Source organism: Ornithorhynchus anatinus, chromosome 19 (genome assembly GCF_004115215.2).
Source record: "Ornithorhynchus anatinus isolate Pmale09 chromosome 19, mOrnAna1.pri.v4, whole genome shotgun sequence".
Lineage (NCBI taxonomy): Eukaryota > Metazoa > Chordata > Mammalia > Monotremata > Ornithorhynchidae > Ornithorhynchus > Ornithorhynchus anatinus.
Genome location: NC_041746.1, coordinates 2481551 through 2504659, shown reverse-complemented (window position 1 = coordinate 2504659; position 23109 = coordinate 2481551). Strand labels below are relative to the sequence as shown.

Sequence of the window (23109 nt, the reverse complement as noted above, 5' to 3'; positions counted from 1 at the left end):
CCGGGAGCCCCACGTGGGACAACCTGATTCCCCTGTGTCTACCCCAGCGCTTAGAACGGTGCTCGGCACATAGTAAGCGCTTCACAAATACCAATATCGTTATTATTTATTGAGCACCTCCTTGGTTCAACCGCCATGCAAACCGCAAGTCAGAATATCGACCATTTCCTCCCACTAGTCACAATCTCCCGAGTCCATAATGTCCGATTTCCAATTTCTAGGGCAATTTCCAGATTGTGAGCCCACTGTGGGCAGGGATTATCTCTATTTATTGCTGAATTGTACTTCCCAAGTGCTTAGTACAGTGCTCTGCACCCAGTAAGCGCTCGATAAATACAACTCGGTGAATTGGATTTATTCGTCGGCACAGTCCCTGTCCCACAAGGGGCTCACGGTCTCAAACCCCATTTTACCGATGAGGTAACTGAGGCCCAGAGAAGGGAAGCAATCACACAGCAGAGAAGTCGCAGAACCGCGATTAGAACAGACTCCCAGGCCCGAGCTCTATTCACTACGCCATGGCTGCTTCTCTGTGTTTCAGAACCACAACCCACCAAGCTCCAGAGCTGTAGGAATCAGCCTTCAGGCGAGGCAATGGTCTGTTTCCAAGACCTATGTAATTGTCACCGCTGCCCTAGCTGGCTCAGACTCCAGGGAGGACAGAGATGGCACCCGAGGGGAGAACGACTCTCCCATCTTCGGGATGAACGCCACACGTTTCCCACCACGCAGCCGACAACGATGTAGACACGACCCCTCCCTCACGTTGCCCTGGGCTTCAGTCGATTTTTGACTCTCTCGGGACGCTCAGCTGAACGGTCCCATCGTCTTCCGATTCGCCTCCACCGCCGCCAAAAACGGCTGATTAGATTCCAGAAAACGGATGTAATCCAGGAGTCGAATGTACATAGCCTGCGTACTCCTCTGGGCACGGCAGACTATTTCACGTAATGACGCGGTGTCGCTGAGGGGAGAAGTGGAAGCTCAATCTGAAAGGAGGATCGTTTTATTTCCACAGTTTTACCAGCTGGAGGGATAGGAGGCCTCCCCAGGAAAACGGGGGCAAAAGGCAGGCAGGAAATTTAGTGGTTCATTTCTTTATAAATTGATTCATTCATTCATTTAGATTATTTACTTGCATCATCTATTTATTAATATTCTTTATGCTATTTGCATTCTTTATTCACATAATTTCTTTATTCAATACATTCTTTCATATTCTTTACTCAGTTATGTTAAGGTCAGTCTCCCCCTCTAGACTATAAGCTTGTTGGGGGCACGGAACGTGTCCACCAAATCTGTTGTACTGTACCCTCTCAAGAGCTTAGTACAGTGTTCTGCACCCGGTTACGTGCTCAATTAATATGATCGATCTATTGATCGATCTGGGGAGTCCTCCCCAGGCCTAAATCTTTCCAAGCCGGCACGAAGCTTTTAGGTCTGGTCAGACCTGGGATAAGGGGAAGGCAGAAGTCTGGTTTGCACAACTGTGACTGGACTTCACATTTTCTCAAATCCATCTTTATTCCCACAGTCACAATGGGACCAATGCAAAATCCATCACCTCCGTGGCTAATGGCTCCAAGTGGAAGCTCTTGAAGGGCAAGCAATGGATCAGTGGTATTTATTGAGCGCTTATCATGTGCAGAGCACTGAACTAAGCGCTTGGGAGAGTACAAAAGAACAGAGTTGTTAGACCCCGCAAACCTTTACCGTCAATTGGAATGCAGTGAGACCCTTCGCTCCTCAATGGGAAAAATCCCACATTATTGAGGAGAGAAATGACTTTCTCCTCTTGGACCTCTGGCGGGGACAGAGGGTGAATCCGTGCCTTTGTGGAGTCTCTACAGTGCTCAGGACAGTGTTCCGCCCAAGGTACTCGCTTAACAAATGAGACTCCGATCAAACCAAACTGTCCCCTCCCTGTGCCTTCCATGGATCCCAGTAGACTTGACCTCCTTCCAAACACTAACAATCAACGATATTGATTGAGCTCACTTACTGTGTGCAGAGCACTGTACTAAGCGCTTCGGAGAGTACCATACAAACAAGTTGGTAGACACGTTCCCTGCCCACAAAGACGTCACAGTCTAGCACTTACGCTGTAAGTTCCTGTAGAGAGGCAACGTGCTTACCAACTCTACGGCACTTCCCAACCGCTCAGTACAGTGCTCCGTCTTCAGGAAGCGCTCAATAAATACCACTGATGGACTGACTGATTCAAGCAGCAAGAAGCCAACAAACGCAAGGACGCTTAAAAGAAGGCCCAACCAGAGAAGATCTATTCCAGCTACTGTCTATGGTCTACTGGGAAATCTTTTGATGTGCTTTACATTTTTCCATCTCTGGTGGCTGCAATACCGGAAGTCTGGGGGAATCTCAGGATAAAGAAGTTTGCGGCCTGAAAAACGGCTTCATCTTCCATAAACCCGGTACATCATTTTAGAAATCCTTTCAATTTGTCTTGAAGAGAGGTGCAAATATTTCTCAGAAAATGCCTTCCAGGTGAGGACAAATGAATATTGCTAGGCATTTCGCTAGTTTGCTTTCACCATAAAATCAGAAAAATGTCGATTTGGAAGTTTCAATGTTTCCTTTATTTCTCTCCAAAGTACACTGAATATTTATTGGCCTTTAATGTTCCAGTGCGCTCTCACAGTACTTAGCTCACTACCTTGAACCTACCCCAGTTCTCAGTACAGTGCTTGGCACATAGAAGGCCTTAGCAATGCAACACAATTATTATTTTGGTCATCACAGTATTGCTGCAATTAGGATTCCCATTTTATCGCTGAGGAACCGGCGGCCCAGAGAGGTTAGGTGACTTGCCCAAGGTCACAGAGCAGGCCAGTGGTGGAGCTGGGGACAGATTCACATCTTTTCCTTCCCAGATTCTCAGGATCTTTCCTTTACGGCGAGCTCCCTCTTCGTCTATCATCAGTGGTATTTATTGAGTAGTAACTATGTGGAGAGTGCCGTTCTAGAGCTCGGGAGGGTAACAATACAAGAGAGTTGGCAGATACGTTTCCTACCCACATCGAGCTCACAGTCTGCATCACCCTGACTTGCTCCCTCTACTCATCCCCCATCCCAGCCCCACAGCACTTATGTCCATAATTGTCCTTCATTTATTTATTTATATTACTCTCGGTTTCCCCTTCTAGACTCTGAGTTCGTTATGGTCAGGGAACGAGTCCGATTATTGCTATATCGTACCCTCCCAAGCTCTGAGAACAGTGCCCCGGCACACGGTAAGTGCTCAATAAATACGATTGATTGACTGACAGATGAAATCCTGGAGCCTTCAATGGCCTTACTACTCTTCGGGATGAAATACCACATCATCCCAAGGCAAAGACAGAGCAACAACCTAAATGCGAACTGAGAAGCTGAACTGGGATTTGGGTCTCCGGTTTGCTGCCAGATAATCTCCCTCAGGTTACAGGGAGAGGAGCAGTTTGACACTTCCAAGAGAAGTCCTTTCTTCAGCTCAATAAGAGGTCAGTCCTCGTCTGAGGGAATCCTATGTTCTTTCCCTAAATGACTTGCCAGGAGGTTTCTACTCAAAGGTTCAGATGAACGAATCCATCTTCCACCACTATCACGGCCTCAAAGCCCGCCATGCCAATAAGTGTTCGAAATCTCACACGTATAAAGCTGATGAAACATCCAGCACCGTGGGGAAATGATACCCAACGATTGCTCCTGTAATCCAAAACAAAAAAATTCCTCTTTCATATGAAACCAACTCTTCCCCCTTCCCGGTTGGAATCTAGCGAACATAGTCGGAGCTCACAGAATTTCCCAAAATTCCTTGGTGAATCCTGAAGTTCAAGAAAAAAAGATCGAGGCGTGCACGCGGCAAAACTATAGACTAAAAAGCATTTAAATATCAGAGCGTGGTATTCTGGTGATATTTGCTGGTATTTACTCCTGCCGGGAATCAGTGAGCGCTTCAAGTAACTTTTTTCCTTCTTCCTATAAGGGCCCGTTTTAACTCCCTGAAGTCCTGAATGTCACATTATTGGGGTCACTCTCGTCTCCATTCCTGGCACACGCATTTCTTAAGTTAAAAAGGTCTTTGACTATTAATAAGTTCTCATTCAGCTTTCGCTTTGGCCCGGTGTACTGGGTGGATCTTAACGGTGTTTTGGTGGGAGACGCCGAACGTACCGACCGTGTTGTGTACTAACACGCCGGCAGGCCGGAACCTCATGGAGCATAAGTGGCTGGCACGTTGGTCATTCAATAGTATTTATTGAGCGCTTACTATGTGCAGAGCACTGTACTAAGCGCTTGGGATGAACAAGTCGGCAACAGATAGAGACAGTCCCTGCCGTTTGACGGGCTTACAGTCTAATCGACGGGCTTACAGTCTGGTCGCGGGCATTACTTAAGTATGAATGACAAACTATTGGGTGAGGTACCTCAGTACTACCAGAAGATTTGGCTCTCGGACTAGAATAAGCCCTTTCAAACCGAGATAGGAACTCCCTCTTCAATACCGGAAAAACAATGCTGAGCGAAGGCTGACTTTCAACGATCATCTAAGTGTTTGTTTAGTTTAGACAATCACAGATGCTATTGGTGTCTTTAACCCTGTTAAAGCCCAGGGTGTGAAGATACATCCTGCCGGGTTTCTCCAGCCTAGGCCTTCGGCAAACGTCGAAGTAAAATCCCTGTTTTTATTACGGTGGCCCGAAATGGCAGTTTTACCCCAAACCCGGGAAAAGACGTAGGCTTGGTTCCCATTAATAAGCACGGCCAAGCTCCACTGAGGACAATCAACAGAACAACGACGCAGAAGGGCCACTAACGGTGCTTTAGAATATTCAACCTTTGATTCTCGGGGCTGAGGGGATTGAGGGCAAGAGTGGGGCAGGTAACGCATGGCGTCGTGGACAGGGCACTGGCCTGGGAGTCAGAAAGTCATGAGTTCTAATCCTGACTCTTCCACTTCTCTGCTGTGTGATCTTGGGCAAGTCACTTCTCTGAGCCTCAGTTGCCTTATCTGTAAAACGGGGATTGAGAGTGTGAGCCCCACGCGGGACAGGGACCGAATCCAACCCGATCTGCTTGAATCCACCCCAGAGCTTAGTACAGTGCCTGGCGCATAGTTAAGCGCTTAACAAATACCATAATTACTGTTATTATTATTATCAATACAAAATGGTGGCGAAGCTTAGACATCAGCTTGTGAGAGGGGTTGGAAGGACATGGGGAAGTCATCTAGACTCTAAGCTCATCGTGGGCAGGGAATGTGTCTGTTTATTGTGATATAAGTGCTTAGTACGGTGCTCTGCACACTGTAAGCGCTCAATAAGTACAACTGACTGAAGGTCAGTCACCGGGGTCAAATTAGGTAGTCCAAGTCAATGAAGTTGGGAACGACTCACTGTTACGATTTGCCTAAGCGAAACACGGCATGTCCGGGAAGTCGATCTTCAAAGCTTATGAGATGAAAAATAAAAATCGTATGAGGAAAGACCCACTGACGAGTCATCAAGATCTGGCTGAATCTGGTTCCCTCTTTTCTTCCGAAGGACAGCTCAGTATCTTCATCCAAATATGGATCACTTCTCTTACTGATAAGCCAGTAAGATGCAGTCTTCTTAGCAGAACGGCCAAACACAGATGGGAATCTATCACCTTGACCTTGACCACTAAGCAGGTTTATTTGGTTCTTTTTAATTATATCTGTTAAGCGTTAACTGTGTTCCAAACACTCTACAAAGCACTGGGGTGGACACAAGCTAATCAGTTTGGACGCAGTCCATGTTCAACGTGGGGCTCATAGTTTTAAACCCCATTTTCCCAATGAAGGAACCGAGGCCCAGAGAAGTGAAGTGACTTGACCAAAGTCAAAAACGGCAGACTAATGGCAGAGTCGGGAATAGAACCCAGTTCCTTTTGACCCTGTTTCCCCCAAAACGTCCAGGCCAGAAAGGAGGAAAGGGAAACGGGCTGGGATATACCTGTTCCAGGTAGAAGCATCAAACCGATCGACTGGATCAGGCGGCGCGATGCGTGTTGAACTTCTGTTCTGGAAACCAATGTGGAGCTCTGTCACCGTGCAGGCTGGAAAGACAGAGGACAAAACCAATTAATCAGTGGTATTTGCGGAGCGCTTACTTTGTGCGCGAGCACTGTACTAAGCCGTTGGCAGAGTACAACGCAATAGAGTTGGCAGGCACAATCCTTGCCCTCAGGAAGCTTACCGTTTAGCGGGGGAAGACACATTCAAATAAATTTCCGAGAGGGAGAGCAACAGGACACACGTTTCCTGCCTGGTTGATCGATCAATCAGTCAATCAATTGTATCTATTGAGCACTGTGTGCAGAGCACTGCACTAAGCACTTGGGAGAGTACAATATAACGGAATTGGTAGACCCATTCCCTAGCCCTGATTGACTGTGGGAAGCAGCTTGGCTTAGTGGAAAGAGCTCAGGCCAGGGAGACAGAGGACGTGGATTCTAATTTACTTGTCTGCTGGGTGACGCCGGGCGAGTCTCCGGGCCTCAGTTCCCTTAACTGCCACATGGGAATTAAGACTGCGAGCTGTGTCTGTGTCCAACCCGACTGTCTTCTATCTATCCCAGTGCCTGGCAAATAGTAAGCGCTTAATAAATACTGTTGATTGATTGATATAAGGAAATATACATCAGCGTGGTGGGGTTGGGGTATCCTCAAGGAGTCAAGTGCAGAGGTGATGCAGAAGGAAAGGCAAATCGGGTGGGGAAATGAGAGGTTAATCAGGGAGGTTTTTGGGAAGAGAAATGCTTCCAGTAGGGCTCTGAAGAGGGTGTTGTTCGACTGGCTATGAAAGAGCACGTCTAAATGTTCTCCGCTTGGCTGACCGATCGATCGTGGGAAACAGCAAGGCCCAGTGGAAAGATTATGGGCCTGGGAGCCGAAGGACCTGGGTTCTAAACCCACTGCCAACTGCTTGCTCTTGGAACTTGGGGAAGTCATTTCACTTCTCTGGGCCTCAGTTCTCCCTCCTACTTAGACTGTGAGCCTCATGTGGGGCAGGGACTGGGTCCAGCCTAATGAACTTGAATCTACCCCAGATCTTAGAGCCGTGTTTGACATACGATAAGTGCTTAACAAATACCATAAAAAAGAGGGCTGATTGAGGCAAAAGGAAAGGCAGATGCTTAGTCTGGTAGAAGAGAAGAGGACGATAAAATGTATCTATGAACATACGGCCTTTGGGTTTGACCACACTCCAAAAAAGAGGGCTGGAATCATGTCTAGTATTATCTTTATTGTTAGCATCATTCTTATTAAAGCTTAGTATGTGCCAAGCACTTTTCTAAGCTCTGGGGTGGATACAAGTTAGGTTGGACACAGTCCCTGTCCCACATGGGGCTCACACTCTTAATCCCCATTTTACAGATGAGGCAACTGAGGTCCAGAGGAGTGAAGTGACTTCCCCAAGGTCACCCAGCAGACACACACGGGAGTCGACATGAGAACCCAGGTCCTTCTGACTCCCAGGCCTGTGCTCTAGCCACTAAGCCACACTGCTTCTCTACTAACTCCACCGCACTCTCCCGAGATCGTCATCCACTGCTCCGCACACAGTGGGAACTCACTAAATACTGATGTTTGATGCATTAAGTGGGGCTGGAATTCTGGACGCTCTTTTCCAAACCTGGAATACCGGCTCCCTCCTGTTGACTCATTAAACCCAGCCCTTCCCATCTGTTTCTAGTTCTAAGTTCCCTGTGGGCAGGTTACCTGTCGACCAACTTTGTTGTATTACATTCTCCCAAGCACTCAGCACGGTACCCTGCACACAGTAAGCGCTCAGTAAGTACCATCGATCGATTGATCGAAAGCTACATGCTTAACACCCCGTCTCCCCACAGGAACAAAGTCGGGAGTGTCGACTTTCACAGCCGGGCAAATTTAGAAATTCCCGGCTGTCGGGCGCTTTCTCATTCCATATTTCAACTTCGGAAACGTTTCCTGCCTTAAGGGGAGAGTGGCTTCTAAACAAGACGCCCTCTGCCTCTGGCTTCTTGAGGATTTAAACCAATTTCAAAGCAGCAGCTGAGCCCCGGGACAGGGAAAAGAAACATCGCGTCTATGAAGGCTGAAATCCGAACTGGATTCAGTCACAGGCCTGGTTAATAATAATAATAATAATAATAATGTTGGTATTTGTTAAGCGCTTACTATGTGCAGAGCACCGTTCTAAGCACTGGGGTAAACACAGGGGAATCAGGTTGTCCCACGTGGGGCTCACAGTCTTAATCCCCATTTTACAGTTGAGGTAACTGAGGCACAGAGAAGTGAAGTGACTCGCCCACAGTCACACAGCCGACAAGTGGCGGAATCGGGATTCGAACCCATGACCTCTGACTCCCAAGCCCGGGCTCTTTCCACTGAGCCACGCTGCTTCTCAAGAACAGATCAATACATCATACGGTATGAATAATTTATTCCTGTCTCCCCCCCCCCACCCCAGGTATGTGCGTAGTTATAAATTATATATTACAAGTTCTTCATTTGTTTTAATTTCTGTCTTCCCCTCTAGACTCTCGACCGTGAGCTCACTGTGGGCAGGGAATGTGTCTATTGTTCTATTGTGCTCTCCCAAGTGCTTAGTAAAGTGCTCTGCACACAGTAAGAGCTCAATAAATACAATTGAATGAACGAATGAATGGACTGTAAGCTCTTTGTGGACAGGGACTGTGTCTACTGATTCTTTCATGGTATTTAAGCGCTGACCATGTGCCAACCAAAGTAATCGGAAACGGAGAAATCCTTAAAAACCCTTCCTCTTCCTATCCAAGCTCTTAGAGCTCTTAGAAAACAGGGATCTGGAGATTTGACTCTCGACGGGTTCTGGAGGCTCTTTTCCAACGGCCGAGATCTGAAACCTTCAGACCTCACGTGATCAGGAAGAGCTTCTCTTCGGAAAGGATTTCTTTCCCATATTTGGTTCAGATTCGGGACGGTTTCTCAGGTGCGAACGATGGGTCACGGAAGTGGGTTTTTACTTGGGGGTGTGCTACTGAATTCAAGAGCGTCTTGTTATTTTGGGGCCGCAACCGCACTGGGAGCCCAGATCGGTCGAAAATAAATAGCGAAGCATTGAATTTACTGAACAGCAGAGCTTGAGTAGCTAAAGCTATAATGAGATGTCAGAAGAGATATATTTCCCTACATTACCACGCTACACCACCTCACCTGGGCATAGTTGTGACCTATTAAACCAGTCTTATTTAATTAAACCAGTTCATTGGCCAACATCTCACATTTTCAATCACTTTAAAAAAAGAAAACCCAACACCAAATGTACAACATTGCTTAATTAGATCATCTCTAAAGTGTCTTGCCAGGCTGAGGAGAACCAAGCAAGGAGCCACGTGCCGACTGGGGCATGATGGAAGATTAACTGCAAGTTGAAAAATAAAAAGAATCTTGCGAGGAAGCGTGATCTTATCCCTGAGCTCCCTCTCTCTGGGAGCGGCCTTCCCATACCCCCTCACCGCCGAGCAACCGACCAGCTGGGGCGTACGCGATCTCTGCCTCATCTCATTCTGGTGGCGCTGGAAGTATTAGCAAGGTATGTCCCTGGCCAGCCTCGAGAGCAAATCCAATTAATGTCAGGAGATCAGTCTCTTAAGCCTCTGTTACTCAAGGAGCATACGGCGCAAATATCAAAACAGACCTCAGATGTTCATTTTTAGATATGACTCAGAGATTCAACATCCACCCGTTCGCGCTCTTATCTCCCGGTCCTCTCCCCTCGGGGGCGGTGGGGAAAATGTGTTTTCTCCCTTAGAAGGCTCGATGCAGGTCTGCTGGTAGGGAAGGATCGGCGATTCGCCTTCGTTGGTGCCCGCTCCCTGTGGGGGGGAGGGGAACTGGGGGAGGGGGAGGGGGAAGGGAGGAGGGCGAAGGACACGAAAGCCCCCATCAGCTCTCTGAACCCCAGCCCTTACCCCTCCGGGGCCCTTATCAGGCCTGAGAGAGCCCAGTCAGGCCCGAAAAGACCCCGAAAAAGGACTCCGGCCTGTTACCTTTGAGGTCATAGTAATAGTAATAATAATAATAACGACGGTGATATTTTAGAAGCACTTCCTGCGTGCCGAGGGCCGTACTACGCGCTGGAGTAGATTCAAGATCATCAGGTCCCCCCTGGGGCTCACAGTCTGAGGAGGAAAGAGAACAGGTATGGTTGATGATGATGATGGTATTTATTAAGCGCTTAACAGATACCATCATCATTATTATTATTAAGCGCTTACTACGTGCCAAGCACTATATTCTAAGCGATGGGGTAGATACAAGGTAATCTGGTTGGACACAGTCCCTGTCCAACATGGGGTTCACAGTCTTCATCCCCATTTCCCAGTTGAGGGAACTGAGACACAGAGAGGTGAAGTGACTCACCCAAGGCCACACAGCAGACAGGTGGTCAAGTCGGGATTAGAATTCCGGTCCTCTGACTCCCGGGCCCGGGCTCTTTCCACTAGGCCACGCTGCTTCTCTAATTACGGTACTCTGCACGCAGTAAGCGCTCAATCAATCATATGTATTGAGCGCTTACCGTGGGCTGAGGGCTTTACTAAGCACTTGGGAGAGTACAACATAACGGGGAAGCAGCGTGGCTCGGTGGAAAGAGCCCGGGCTTGGGAGTCAGAGGTCATGCGTTCGAATCCCGGCTCTGCCACCTGTCAGCTGTGGGGCTGTGGGAAAGTCACAACGTCTCGGTGCCTCAGTCCCCTCATCTGTAAAATGGGGATGAAGACTGTGAGCCTCACGTGGGACAGCCTGATCACCTTACATCTACTCCAGCGCTTAGAACAGTGCTCTGCACATAATAAGCACTTAACAAATACCAACCTTATTATTATTATTAGAGTCGGTAGACCTGTTCCCTGCCCCCAGTGCGCTTACAGTCAACATCATTGATTGGCTAATTGAAGAATTACTGCACTTATGCACATATCTGTAATTTATTCATTTACATTAATGTCTGTCTCCCTCTCTAGTCTGTAAGCTCACTGTGGGCAGGGAATATGATTCTTATATTGCTCTATTGTACTCTCCCAAGTGCTTAGTACAGTGCTCTGCACACAATAAGCGCTCAATAAATACGACTGACTGATGAGCTTCACTAATCCACAATCCTTCTTCCAGCAAGACTTGCAGCGAGAAAAATGCCATACTGTTAAGGCAGTACTGGAGTTAGTTAATGATGGTATTTGTTAAACGCTTATAATGTATCAAGCCCTGGGTAGATACTAGATGATCTGATAAAATAAGTCAATCGATTGCATTTATTGAGCATTTCCTGTGTGCAGAACACTGTACATAATGTTCAGGAGAGTACAATATACTAGAGTTGGTAGAGAAGCAGTATGGCCTAGTGGATCGAGCACAGGTCTGGGAATCAAGAATTTCATTTTCTGTATTTTAATCCCGGCTCTGCCACTGGTCTGCTGTGTGACCTTGGGCAAGTCATTTCACTTCCTGGGCCTGAGTTTCCTCATCTAAGGAAGCAGCGTGGCTCAGTGGGAAGAGCCTGGGTTTTGGAGTCAGAGCTCATGAGTTCGAATCCCAGCTCTGCCACCTGTCAGCTGTGTGACTGTGGGCGAGTCACTTAACTTCTCTGGGCCTCAGTTCCCTCATCTGTAAAATGAGGATGAAGACTGTGAGCCCCACGTGGGACAACCTGATTCCCCTGTGTCTACCCCAGCGCTTAGAACAGTGCTCTGCACAGAGTAAGCGCTTAACAAATACCAACATTATTATTAAAAGGGGGATTGAGACTGTGAGCCTGATGTGGGACAGGGACTGTGTCCTTCCCGATTTGCTGTATCCACCCCAGGGCTTGGCACACAGTCAGCGCTTAACAAATACCACAATTATCGCCATTATCATTATTATTATTATTAAGAGGGCTGTGAGTTCTCTCCGGACTTTACATGCAACTCTTGGTTCGCGCCTATTGAAATTTAGCCTAAATCGGAGCCTACTTAGAAACAGTGTGGCCTAGTGGAAAGAGGCTGGGCCGGGGAGTCAGAGGACCTGGGTTCTAATCCTGGCTCTTCCACCTACCTCCTGGGTGAACTTTGGCACGTTAGTTAATACCTCTGAGGTAACTGAGGCACATCTGTAAAACGGGGGTTCAACGTCTTTTGACTCTGAGCTCCATATGGGACAGAGACTGATTTTCTAGTAACTACCCCAGTACTGTGTCTGGCACAGGGTCAGTGCTTAACAAATACCACAGTTATCCCGGCTATTATTATTCATATGCCAACTATGAAAATGACCAAGGAAGAGATCACTTGGAGACGTTCCAGCAGAACGTACCTCCGGTGTTCTGATTGACCCGGGCCCACATCTCCCCCCGGAGACTCCAATTTCAGGCCAAGGGGTTTGAAAATAAACGAGGCCCCTCATCGAAGCCACGCTCTGACGGAAAAGAACGTGCTTGACGGGGTCCTTCGGCTTCAACTTACCGAGCCGATCATTTCGGCTCAGAAATAGCTCAGCCTGCAAAACACTCACCCCCTTCCTTCTTTTCCCGAACCTTTTCGAAATGGAAAGACCCGGTGTTAAGGTCGCCGGAGTTTGAAAGTGAAGGGAGAAAACATTTCGGATTTCAAGCTGGCATTTCTCTGGCAATAAAACATTCCTGCCGGGTTTCTTAGGGTTGTATTATCTAAAGAGGTCGATCCTAGGAATCGTAGCCGCTTCAAAAACCGAAGGGCATTTTCCTTTAGTCTTGATTTGCTTGTCGACACTTGGGTCAAAGAAATGACCCCACCCCCGGCTGCGAACAGGTGAGGAAATCACACCTATCTAACAGAAGTTGGCCTCTGGCTCCAGAGACAAAGCCCTGGGGAGAGACAAAAGAAAACTCCCTCAAAAATATTTCCAGTCAGTCTGAGTCCTCCAGATGGCGTCTTTGTTCCTTTGCCTGGTCTAACCACAATCCTTCATGTTGCAACAGTCCAGATCCCCAGATGTTGGGTGGGCAGACACCCTCACCAGCTTGAGCTCTGGGGTCTAAGGGAGCTCCCCCTGCCCCACGAACCTGGGAGTCAGAAGGACCTCTGTTCTAATCCCGGCTCCACCATTTGTCTGCTGTGCGACCGTGGGCGAGGCACTTCACTTCTCTGTGCCCCACTTACCTCACCTGTAAAATGGGCGTGAAGACTTTGAGCCCCCTGTGGGACACGGACTGAGTCCAATCTGATTAGCTTGCATCTGACCCAGCGCTTAGTACAGTGCCTGACACATAGCAAGCACTTATCAAATACAATAATAATAATAAAAAAGCTTACCTTCCCAAAATTTAGATGACTGGGAAGGATGAGGCCTTCAGTTTCCTCAACTGGAAAATGGGGATTCAATCCTACTCTCATGTGGGACAGGGACTGAGTCTGACTTGATTAATGCGTATCTACTCCAGATTTCAGTACAGTGTTTGGCACATAATAAGCACTTAACAAATAGAAGAAAGAAGGAAGGAGAAAGAAAGAAGAAAAGAGAAGGGAAAAAGAAGAGAGGAGAAAGAAGAAAGAAAAGAGAAAGGAGAAAGGAGAGAGGAGAAAGAGAAAGAGGAAAGAGGAAGGGAAGAGAGAAAGGAGAAAGAAAAGAGAAGGGAGAAAGAAGAAAGGAGAAAGAAGAGAGGAGAAAGGAGAAAGGAAGGAGAAAGAAAAAGGAAGAGAGAAAGGAGAAAGAAAGAAGAAAAGAGAAGGGAGAAAAGAGGGGGAAAGGAGAAAGAAGAAGGTAGAGAGAAAGGAGGAAGGAAGACAGAAAGGAGAAAGAAGAAAAAAGAAGGGAAAAAAGAAGAGAGGAGAAAGGAGAAAGAAAGAAGAAAAGAGAAGGGAGAAAAGAGAGGGGAAAGGAGAAAGAAGAAAGAAAAGAGAAAGGAGAAAGAGGAAGGAAGGGAGAAAAGAGAAAGAAAGAAGAAGAAAAGAGAATGGAGAAAGAAGAGAGGAGAAAGAAGAAAGAGAAGAGAAAGGAGAAAGAAGAAGGAAGAGAGGAAGGAGGAAGGAGGAGAGAAAGGAGAAAGAAAGAAGAAAAAAAGAGAATGGAGAAAAAAGAGAGGAGAAAGAAGAAAGAGAAGAGAAAGGAGAAAGAAGAAGGAAGAGAGGAAGGAGGAAGGAGGAGAGAAAGGAGAAAGAAAGAAGAAAAAAAGAAGGGAAAAAGAAGAGAGGAGAAAGGAGAAAGAAGAAAGCACAAAAGAGAAGGGAGAAAGAAGAAAGAAAAGAGAAAGGAGAAAAAAGAAGAAGAACGACAAAATGGTTGAGCACTCCACCTCAACGGTATAGGTTTGAGAACGGACGGGGGACGGGGTCAAGAGTGGAGGCCCCAGCTCCAAGAGAGGAGATGGTGGAAGTGATAACAGGAGGTGGAGAGGCACTGGGAGGAAGCGGAGCTGGAGCTGAGAGACGGCCGGAGAACAAAGGGTACCATGCGCCAGCCCCGGCCCGGTCAGAACGATCCGATCCGTGCAATCGGAAGGAACAGTGTGTTTTCCCCATCCATTAGGGAGGGCGGGAATTGTGTGGGAGATCACCGTGAGATAGGGAAACGGCACGGGTCTACCAGCACCGACTGATGGGGGTCAAGCAGGGGCCAGTGACAGACGAGGGGATGGGTGGGAGGAGAGGCCTAGTGGAAAGAGCCCGGGCTTGGGAGTCAGAGGCGGCGGGTTCTAATCCCGCCTCCGCCACTTGTCAGCTGCGTGACTTTAGGCAAGTCGCTTCGCTTCTCTGGGCCTCGGTTACCTCATCTGTAAAATGGGGACGAAGACCGTGAGCCCCACGTGGGACAACCTGATCGCCTTGCATCTATCCCAGTGATTAGCCTGGAAGCCCGTGATTGGACCGTAAGCCCGTCAAAGGGCAGGGACTGTCTCTATCTGTTAACCCTCTGTACATTCCAAGCGCTCAGTACAGTGCTCTGCACGTAGTAAGCGCTCAATGAATACTATTGAATGAATGAATGCTTAGAACAGTGCTTGGCACATAGTAAGCGCTTAACAGATACCATCATTATCATTATATCATTATTACCTCTCCCAGGGAAATTAAAGCCCGGTCCTTCGGGGCTAAAACTCTAGGAGCTTAACGAGCGCCCTTCTTCTTCTTCTTCTTCTTCTTAGGCTCCGCTCGGGTTTGGGACAAGAACGCCACCCCAATTTTGTGAGCCCTAAAGGATTCCCACCTGGGAGAAGATATCCCAATCATCAATCGCAGCCCTACCACCTGCCTGTTGTGTGACCTCGGGCAGTATTTTTTTTAATGGTGTTTGTTAAGTGCTTACCTCACCTCCCTCATCTGCAAAATGGAGATTTAAGACTGTGAGCCCCATGTGGGACATGGTTTGTGTCCAACCTGATTAGGTTGTATCCAACCCAGTGTCTGGTATATAGCAGGCGCTTAACAAATACCGTGAAGAAAGAAAGAAAACAGCGGCAGAGCAGGGATTAGAATTTAGGTCCGTCTGACTCCCAGGCCCGAGTTCTATCCAAATCATTAACTTCCCCAAGCTCCAGTTTTCTAAAATGGGAAATCAGTAGCTGTTCTCCCTCCCCCTTATAATAATAATAATGATGGCATTGGTTAAGCGCTTACTGTGTGCCAAGAACTGTTCTAAGCCCTGGGGTATGTACAGGGTAATCAAGTGGTCCCAAGTGGGGGGGGGGGAGGGTCTCAGTCTTCATCCCCATTTTACAGATGAGGGAACTGAGGCCCAGAGAAGTGAAGTGACTAGCCCAAGGTCACACAGCTGATTAAGCGGCGGAGTCGGCATTAGAGCCCACGACCTCTGACTCCCAAGCCCGGGCTCTTGCCACTGCGCCACGCTGCTTCCCCTTGTGTTTCAGAGACCATGTCAGATCTGATTATCTGGTTTCCAGCCCCAGTTCTTAGCACAGCGTTCGACTCACAGCAAGGGCTGGTTTAACCAGTACCACTGTTATTATCACCCAATCAATCGGCGGTATTTATTGAGCACTTACTCTTCCCTCTTCACATTTAAGCCTCCCTTCCTCACCATGATGAGAAGAGCATTTATTGAGCGCTCACTATGTTCAGGACACCGTACTGCTGGGGAAGCACCGTGGCCTCGCGATAGAGCGCGGGCCTGGGAGTAAGAGGACCTGGGTTCTAATCCCACTCCACTGCTTTTCTGCTGTGTGACCTTGGGCAAATCACTTAACTGCTCCGTGCCTTAGTTATCCAAAAAATGGGGATGAAGACTACGAACCTCGTGGGTCAGGGACCGTGTCCAACCCGATTACCCGGTAATAATAATGTTGGTATTTGTTAAGCGCTTACTATGTGCCAAGCACTGTTCTAAGCGCTGGGGTAGACAGAGGGGAATCAGGTTGTCCCACGTGGGGCTCACAGTCTTAATCCCCATTTTACAGATGAGGCAACTGAGGCACCGAGAAGTGAAGTGACCCGGTATCTACCTTATCGCTTAGTACAGTGCCCGGGCACATAGTAAGCACTTCGTAAATACCACAGTTTTATCTATTTTTTTCACTCAAAGCTTAGAAGAGCACAAAAGCGTCGGAAAACACTATCCCTGACACTATTCCAGCCTAGCAGGAACCAATCCATCCCAGACCCAACTTCTCCGGCAGAAGCGAGAAGATCTGAATTTATATTCGGATGGGAAGGTCAGGAGAGTGGAGCAGGAGAAAGAGAATGAAGCTGATGAGTCAGCCGTCGTTCCTTCGAGCCCTTACCAGGAAGAGGATAACTCTGTTAGCACTCCTCAGATTTCGTTATAACCCACGGCACGACGCCAGCACTTGAAAATTTTAGTATTTAAGCTCTACCTTCCCCGGCGCTGGCAACCCACATTCACATTTCCTCCAAATCTCTCTAAGAATGCACGCTCACCGAGGGTATAGGGAAAATGGGCTTTTTGCATCGGGGGTACTGGGTACAGCGCAGACTTCGGAATAGGAGGACACGGGTTCTTTCATTCATTCATTCATTCATTCATTAGTATTAATTGAGCGCTTTCTATGTGCAGAGCACTGTACTAAGCGCTTGGAATGGACAAACCGGTAGCAGATAGAGACGGTCCCTACCCTTCGACGGGCTCACGGTCTAATCGGGGGAGACGGACAGACAAGAACAGTGGCAATAAATAGAATCGAGGGGAAGAACAGCTCATTAAAACAACAGCAGATAAATAGAATCAGGGTGATGTACATCTCATTAATAAAATTGGTTCTGCCAATGGCTTGCTGTGTGACCCTGGGCAAGTCACTTGGTTTCTCCGGGCTTCAGTTTCCGCGATGGTTAAATGGGAATTCAATGCCGGGTCTCCCTCCCACTTAGACTGTGAGCCACGAGTGGAATACAGGCTGTGTCCAACCTGCTTAGGTTGTATTTACAGTGCCTGGCATATAATAAGTGCTTCAATACCATAAAAAAGTGCTCTATCCATGGGTAAGTTTTAAAGCATATTTGGCATGGAAATGTCCTTCAGCTCACCTGTAAAACGGGGATTGAGACAGTGTGCCCCAAGTGAGTCAGTGATTATGTCCAACCTGATCAGCTTGTTTCTACCCCGGCGCTTAGAACAGTGCTTGACACATAGGAAGTGCTTAATAACTACCACAATCACTACTATTATTAGTATTAACACTTGGGAGAGTACAGTCGGTAGACACAATCCCTTCTCAAAGGAGCTTAAAAAGTTGTTTTCGTTGAGGATTTCCAATTCCAATGCAGTCCAACCTCCTGGCGGGCTCTCCCAAGCGCTTAGTACAGTGCTTTACACACAATAAGAGCTCATTAAATGCGACTGAATGAATATAAAGCCGCCTTCCCCTCCTCGGTTTGATATAGATTCAAGTTCTATTGTGTCCCACTTGTCTGCTGCGGCGCTGGGGTAGATACAATGTAATCAGGATGGACATCTTTTCTTTTCCCACCTGGGGTTCACAGTCTTCCTCACCAGTTTACAGATGAGGGAACTGAGACACAGAGAAGTGAAGTGACTTGCCCAAGGTCACCCAGCAGACAGGTGGTGGAGCCAGAATCAGAACCCGGGTCCTCTGCCTCCCGGGTCCACATTTTCCACATGGGCACGTTCTAAAGGAACATCCAGGTTCTTTTCCTCCCTAATTTCTCAATCCCTTCAGAAAGGACCCAGGTTTGGAAGCGTCAAGTGCCAGCAGCTGACACGTCCAAAGAACTGATATCACGTTACCAATAAATGACCCAGCGAGCTGGAAAATTACTAGATCTAAAGAACGGGTAGATAAATCAGGGGGGAACCTTGATTTCATTTAACTTCCCAGGGCTTCACTCAACGACATCTAACTCGAAGTGTCAGAAGATTCCATTAGGAAACTGTTCAAACTTGGTGCGATCATTTTAGAAACAAAATTAAAAGAGCGGAGCAATTTTCAAAATGTATCGCTCCCTTCTTCACACCGGAAGATGTGAAATAATGCCACCTAACCTCCAAAGCTAAGAGGATATGAGGAGAATGTGATTTGATTTGAGCAAAGGAAATCAACCTGCACTTCACCATGTTAAAAGCAAAAGCTTTTCCAAATATAAAGATTGTCCATCTGCGATGAAAACCTCCAAACCGGTTCAAGGGGAACGTAGATGAAGAACTTCAATTTTCTTTGCCAAAAGGAGACTTTGTCAGTCCCATTTCCCCCATCACTTCACCCTTTCCTGCTTTTCCTCTCTCTTCTCCTCTTCTCTCTGCCCCATCTCTTTAATAACTGTGGTATTTGTTAAGCGCTTACTATGTGTCAAGCACTGTAACAATAATAATAATGTTGGTATTTGTTAAGCGCTTACTACGTGCAGAGCACTGTCCTAAGCGCTGGGGTAGATACAGGGGAATGAGGTTGTCCCACGGGAGGCTCACCGTCTTCATCCCCATTTTACAGACGAGGGAACTGAGGCACAGAGAAGTGAAGTGACTTGCCCACAGTCACCCAGCTGACAAGCGGCAGAGCCGGGATTCAAACCCATGACCTCTGACACCCAAGCCCGGGCTCTTTCCACTGAGCCACGCTGCTTCTCTGAGCCACGCTGATACAAAATAATCGGGTATTGAATCCCCAGAAGAGGGAACTGAGGCCCAGAGAAGTGAAGTGACCCGCCCAGGTTCACACAGTACGCAAGTGGCGGAGTCTGGATTAGAATCCAGGTCCTCTGACTCCCAGGCCTGGTCTCTACCACTAGGCCACCCTGATTCACACATTCACTCGTTCAATCGTATTTACTGAGAGCTTACTGTCTCCCTCTCAACTCAGGTGACCAGAAACCTGGCCCAATCGTTTCATCTATTCATCCTGGGAAACAGGTTCAATATCTTTAATAATTATAAATAGTAATAACAGTGATAATAGTCATAATTGTAGTATTTCCTTTGCTCCTACTATGTGCCAAGCTCCATTCTAAGCATGGGGGATAGATACAAAGTAATCAGGTTGGACACGGTCCCTGTCCCACATGGGGTTCTCAGTTTTAATCTCCATTTTACAGATGAAGAAACCGAGGCACAGAGAAGTGAAGTGATTTGCCCAAGGTCACCCAGCAGACGCGTGGCAGAGCCAGGATTAGAACCCACATCCTCTGACTCCCAGGTCCCCATGCTCTTTCCACTGGACCATCCTGCTTCCCGTCTTTGGAAACACATCCTGAAATCTGGTTGCTGAAAACAGCCAAAAAAAACAACCCCCAAAAACCAACCAAAACCCATCACAGCAATCAAAATGCCAAAGTTATAACTCTGTCCATTAGAAGCACCAAGGGGTAAGGGTCCAGAATGATTTCCCTCCTAATGCTGGTGAACATCACTTGCCCACTGGAAAATATTTCAAGTGCCGATTATTCAAAGAGTAAAAAAAGGTGGAAAAGGTCAACCACTTATGTCGTTTTTAAACACTTTCAAATATGTCCTGTGCTCGGCAGTGGTTATTAATCAAGCGTAAGGAGGAAAAAAAAAAAACCAGACTGTAATAGCATGCACGATAAAACCCTAAGTTCAATTAATACGGCGATGAAGTACTGAGAGATGAACCATCTTAACACTGGATTTAAGTGTTGGGAGTGATTAGGGTTCGATAAAGCTTTCAGTCAACCTGAATGGCCAACACTTTACAACTCATTCCAAGCGCTTAGTACGGTGCTCTGCACATAGTAAGCGCTCAATAAATACCGTTGAATGAACTCAGAAATTTTTAGTCTAAATGATACGTGAATGATAATAAAGCGTCAGGGTAGTTTCAAGGTTATGAGATCGGAGGCTTCCTCCATCCCACACGGGGCTCCCAATTCATCTCAGCCCCGTTTATCAGATGAGGAAACTGAGGCACACTGAAGCGAAGTGACTCGCCCGAGGTCGCACAGCTGAGACGGGGCAGAGCCGGGATTAGGACCCAGGTCCTCTGACGCCCGGGCCCGTGCTCTACCCACTAGGCCACGCTGCTTCTGTTGGTATTCTGCATCGCAGCTGGTGAGCATTCAATAAATATCGCCGCGACTCGAACCGCCATCCAAATGCAGCAGTCTTCCTTAAACTCGATTTCACCGTCGATACGTAACTTCCCCGCACCTCTCGATAGCTGTCGTCAACATTTGCAGCACCTTTCTCTGACAATTAATACCCTCATTTTATTAACCTAAGTGCTAATTATGTTTGTAATCCCCATACTGGCACATTATTCCACTTGACAGTAAATTGAACAATTTCCTCTTTATATTTAAATGGCCCTGGCATACTACCAGAACCTATGGCTGGAATATGATTTCCAGTGCACGCTCGGAATATTAATGCTGACCATTCGTCTGCTTCTGGTTTAATTTTTAAGCGCCTTAAAATCAGCCTGGGAAAATATTAACATGGCACCTCAGGTTCACAGGAAAGAGAACAGGTACTGAATCCCCCTTTTACAGATGAGGAAACTGAGGCCCAGAGAAGTCAAGTGACTTTCTCAAGCTCCCGGCAGGCAAGCGGCAGAGTGAAGATTAGGATTCAGATCTTGAGACGCCTAGACGTCTACGAGAAGCAGCGTGGCTCAGTGGAAAGAGCACGGGCTTTGGAGTCAGAGGTCATGAGTTCGAATGCCGGCTCCGCCACTTGTCAGCTGTGTGACTGTGGGCGAGTCACTTAACTTCTCTGTGCCTCAGTTCCCTCATCTGTAAAATGGGGATTAAGACTGTGAGCCCCACGCGGGACACCCTGATTCCCTTGTGTCTACCCCAGCGCTTAGAACAGTGCTCGGCACATAGTGGGCGCTTAACAAATTCCAAATACCAACATTACTATAGACGCAGGCCCCACCTAGTAGGCCACGCTGCTTCCCGCCACTTAGTACAGTGTTATGCACCGTATTATTACTATTACCCTAACGGTAATAATAATAACTGTAGTATTCGTTAAGCTCCTACTATCTGCCCGGCACTGTACTAAGCACTGGGGTAGATGCGGGCAGATACAGCCCTGTTCAATTTTAAAGATGAGGGAACTGAGGCAGAGAGAGGTGACTGGCCTAAGGTCACCCAGCGGACGGGTGGCAGAGCCGGGATTAGAACCCAGGTCCTTCCGACTCCCGGGCCCGGATTCCATCCACAGGTCACTACCTCCACCAGATCGATCCAATTTCTTCACAGTTCTGCCCTCTCGCTTACGTGTAATTCGAATCTTTCTACCACCTCATTATCCCTGGGTAAACAGTAGCCGGGCGATCTCTGCACGATCAAGCGCTGTCAGAATAAATTGTTTACAGAGCACTGCTTCTTCTCCTCTTCTGTTTAGGTCTTCACCGACTTTGTCGGGCGACACGTCAAACTACAGCTTGAATAGTCTGCAGTCAAGAGTCGCCTTGTCACTTTTAGACCGTGGGCAACTCTTAGCTTCTCCACAACTCGATAGACACCTTCCCCGCCCCCCCCCCCCGCCTCGATCACCTCCTGTTTCGTTCCTCCCTGACGATACCGGTATCCGTTAAGCGCTTATCAGGTTTCAGGCACTGTTCTAAGCACTGGGGGAGACACAAGCTCATCAGGTTGAGCCCAGGTGGGGGCTCACGGCATGAATCCCTATTTTACAGATGAGGTAACTGAGGCCCATAGAAGTGAAGTGACCTTGGGCAAGTCACACAGCAGACAAGTGGAGGAGCGGGGATTAGAACCCAGGTCCCCCTGACTCCCTAGGGCCGCGCTCTTATCCACTACGCCATGCTGCTTTCCTGCCTGGGAAAGCTGCACCTGACTGGATTCCTAAGTCTCATAGTAAAGGGAGCAAAACGGCGACTTCTCTCCCTAAAGAAATGCCCGAGTAAAGTCCGCCCAGGTGTAGAGAAGCTAAAATGCTAAACCGAGACACATAATCATTGGCCGGGAAACCACCAATAGCCTATTTGCTTGAAACCGGTAATTATTCTGAACTTTTCCTCTGACAGCCCATTAATCTCCTTAAGTGAATGTGGAAATTCTACCTTGGAATATTAGTTCAGAGCATTTTTCTTTTGTTTATTGAGGGAAAAAATGGATCTCCATATTGGATTTTGCCCGGGTCTCTCAATTAGGAAAAAAATTAAGAATGCTTCCTGAAGGATTATTTTAGCCATCCTTTGAGCACGGTGATGGGACTGGATCTTTTTCGTTCCGGTTATCTGTGGAAAAGGTACAGAAACTGTATAGGCGACCACCGGTTAATCGATCGATGGTATTTATCGAGCGTCTACCAAGTGCTTGGGAGAGTTCAATAAAAGAGAATGAGCAGACACGTTCTCTGCCCGTGATGAGCTCACAGTCTAGAGGACCATAAAGTGTGTGTACATTTTCTAGGAATGTTCTCTTTATGACAAAGGAGTTGATCAATCTTGGGCAGGATTAAGACTCCTTGAAGAAAAGCAGCATGGCCTCGTGGATAGAGCACGGGTCTGGAAGTCCGAAGGACCCGGGTTCTGATCTAGCTCCACCACTTGTTTGCTGAGTGACCTCGGACAAGTCACTTCACTTCTCTGGGCCTCAGTTCCCTCATCTAAAAAGTGGGGATTAAGACCGTGAGCCCCATGTGGGACAGGGACTGCGTCCAACCTGATTAGCTTGTGTCTTCAACGGTGC

At 47.6% G+C, this 23109-nt stretch overlaps 1 protein-coding gene across 1 annotated transcript in view; it reads right to left on the bottom strand.

Moving 5' to 3' along the window:
* The window catches only part of CHRM3 (cholinergic receptor muscarinic 3), a 105938-nt gene that overhangs the window by 61451 nt on the left and 21378 nt on the right, over nucleotides 1-23109 (bottom strand). Inside the window, exon 2 of the mRNA XM_007672446.2 lies at nucleotides 5976-6078. Within this exon, the coding sequence (XP_007670636.2) occupies nucleotides 5976-6078 (103 nt within the window). The remainder of the gene's footprint in view (nucleotides 1-5975; nucleotides 6079-23109) is intronic.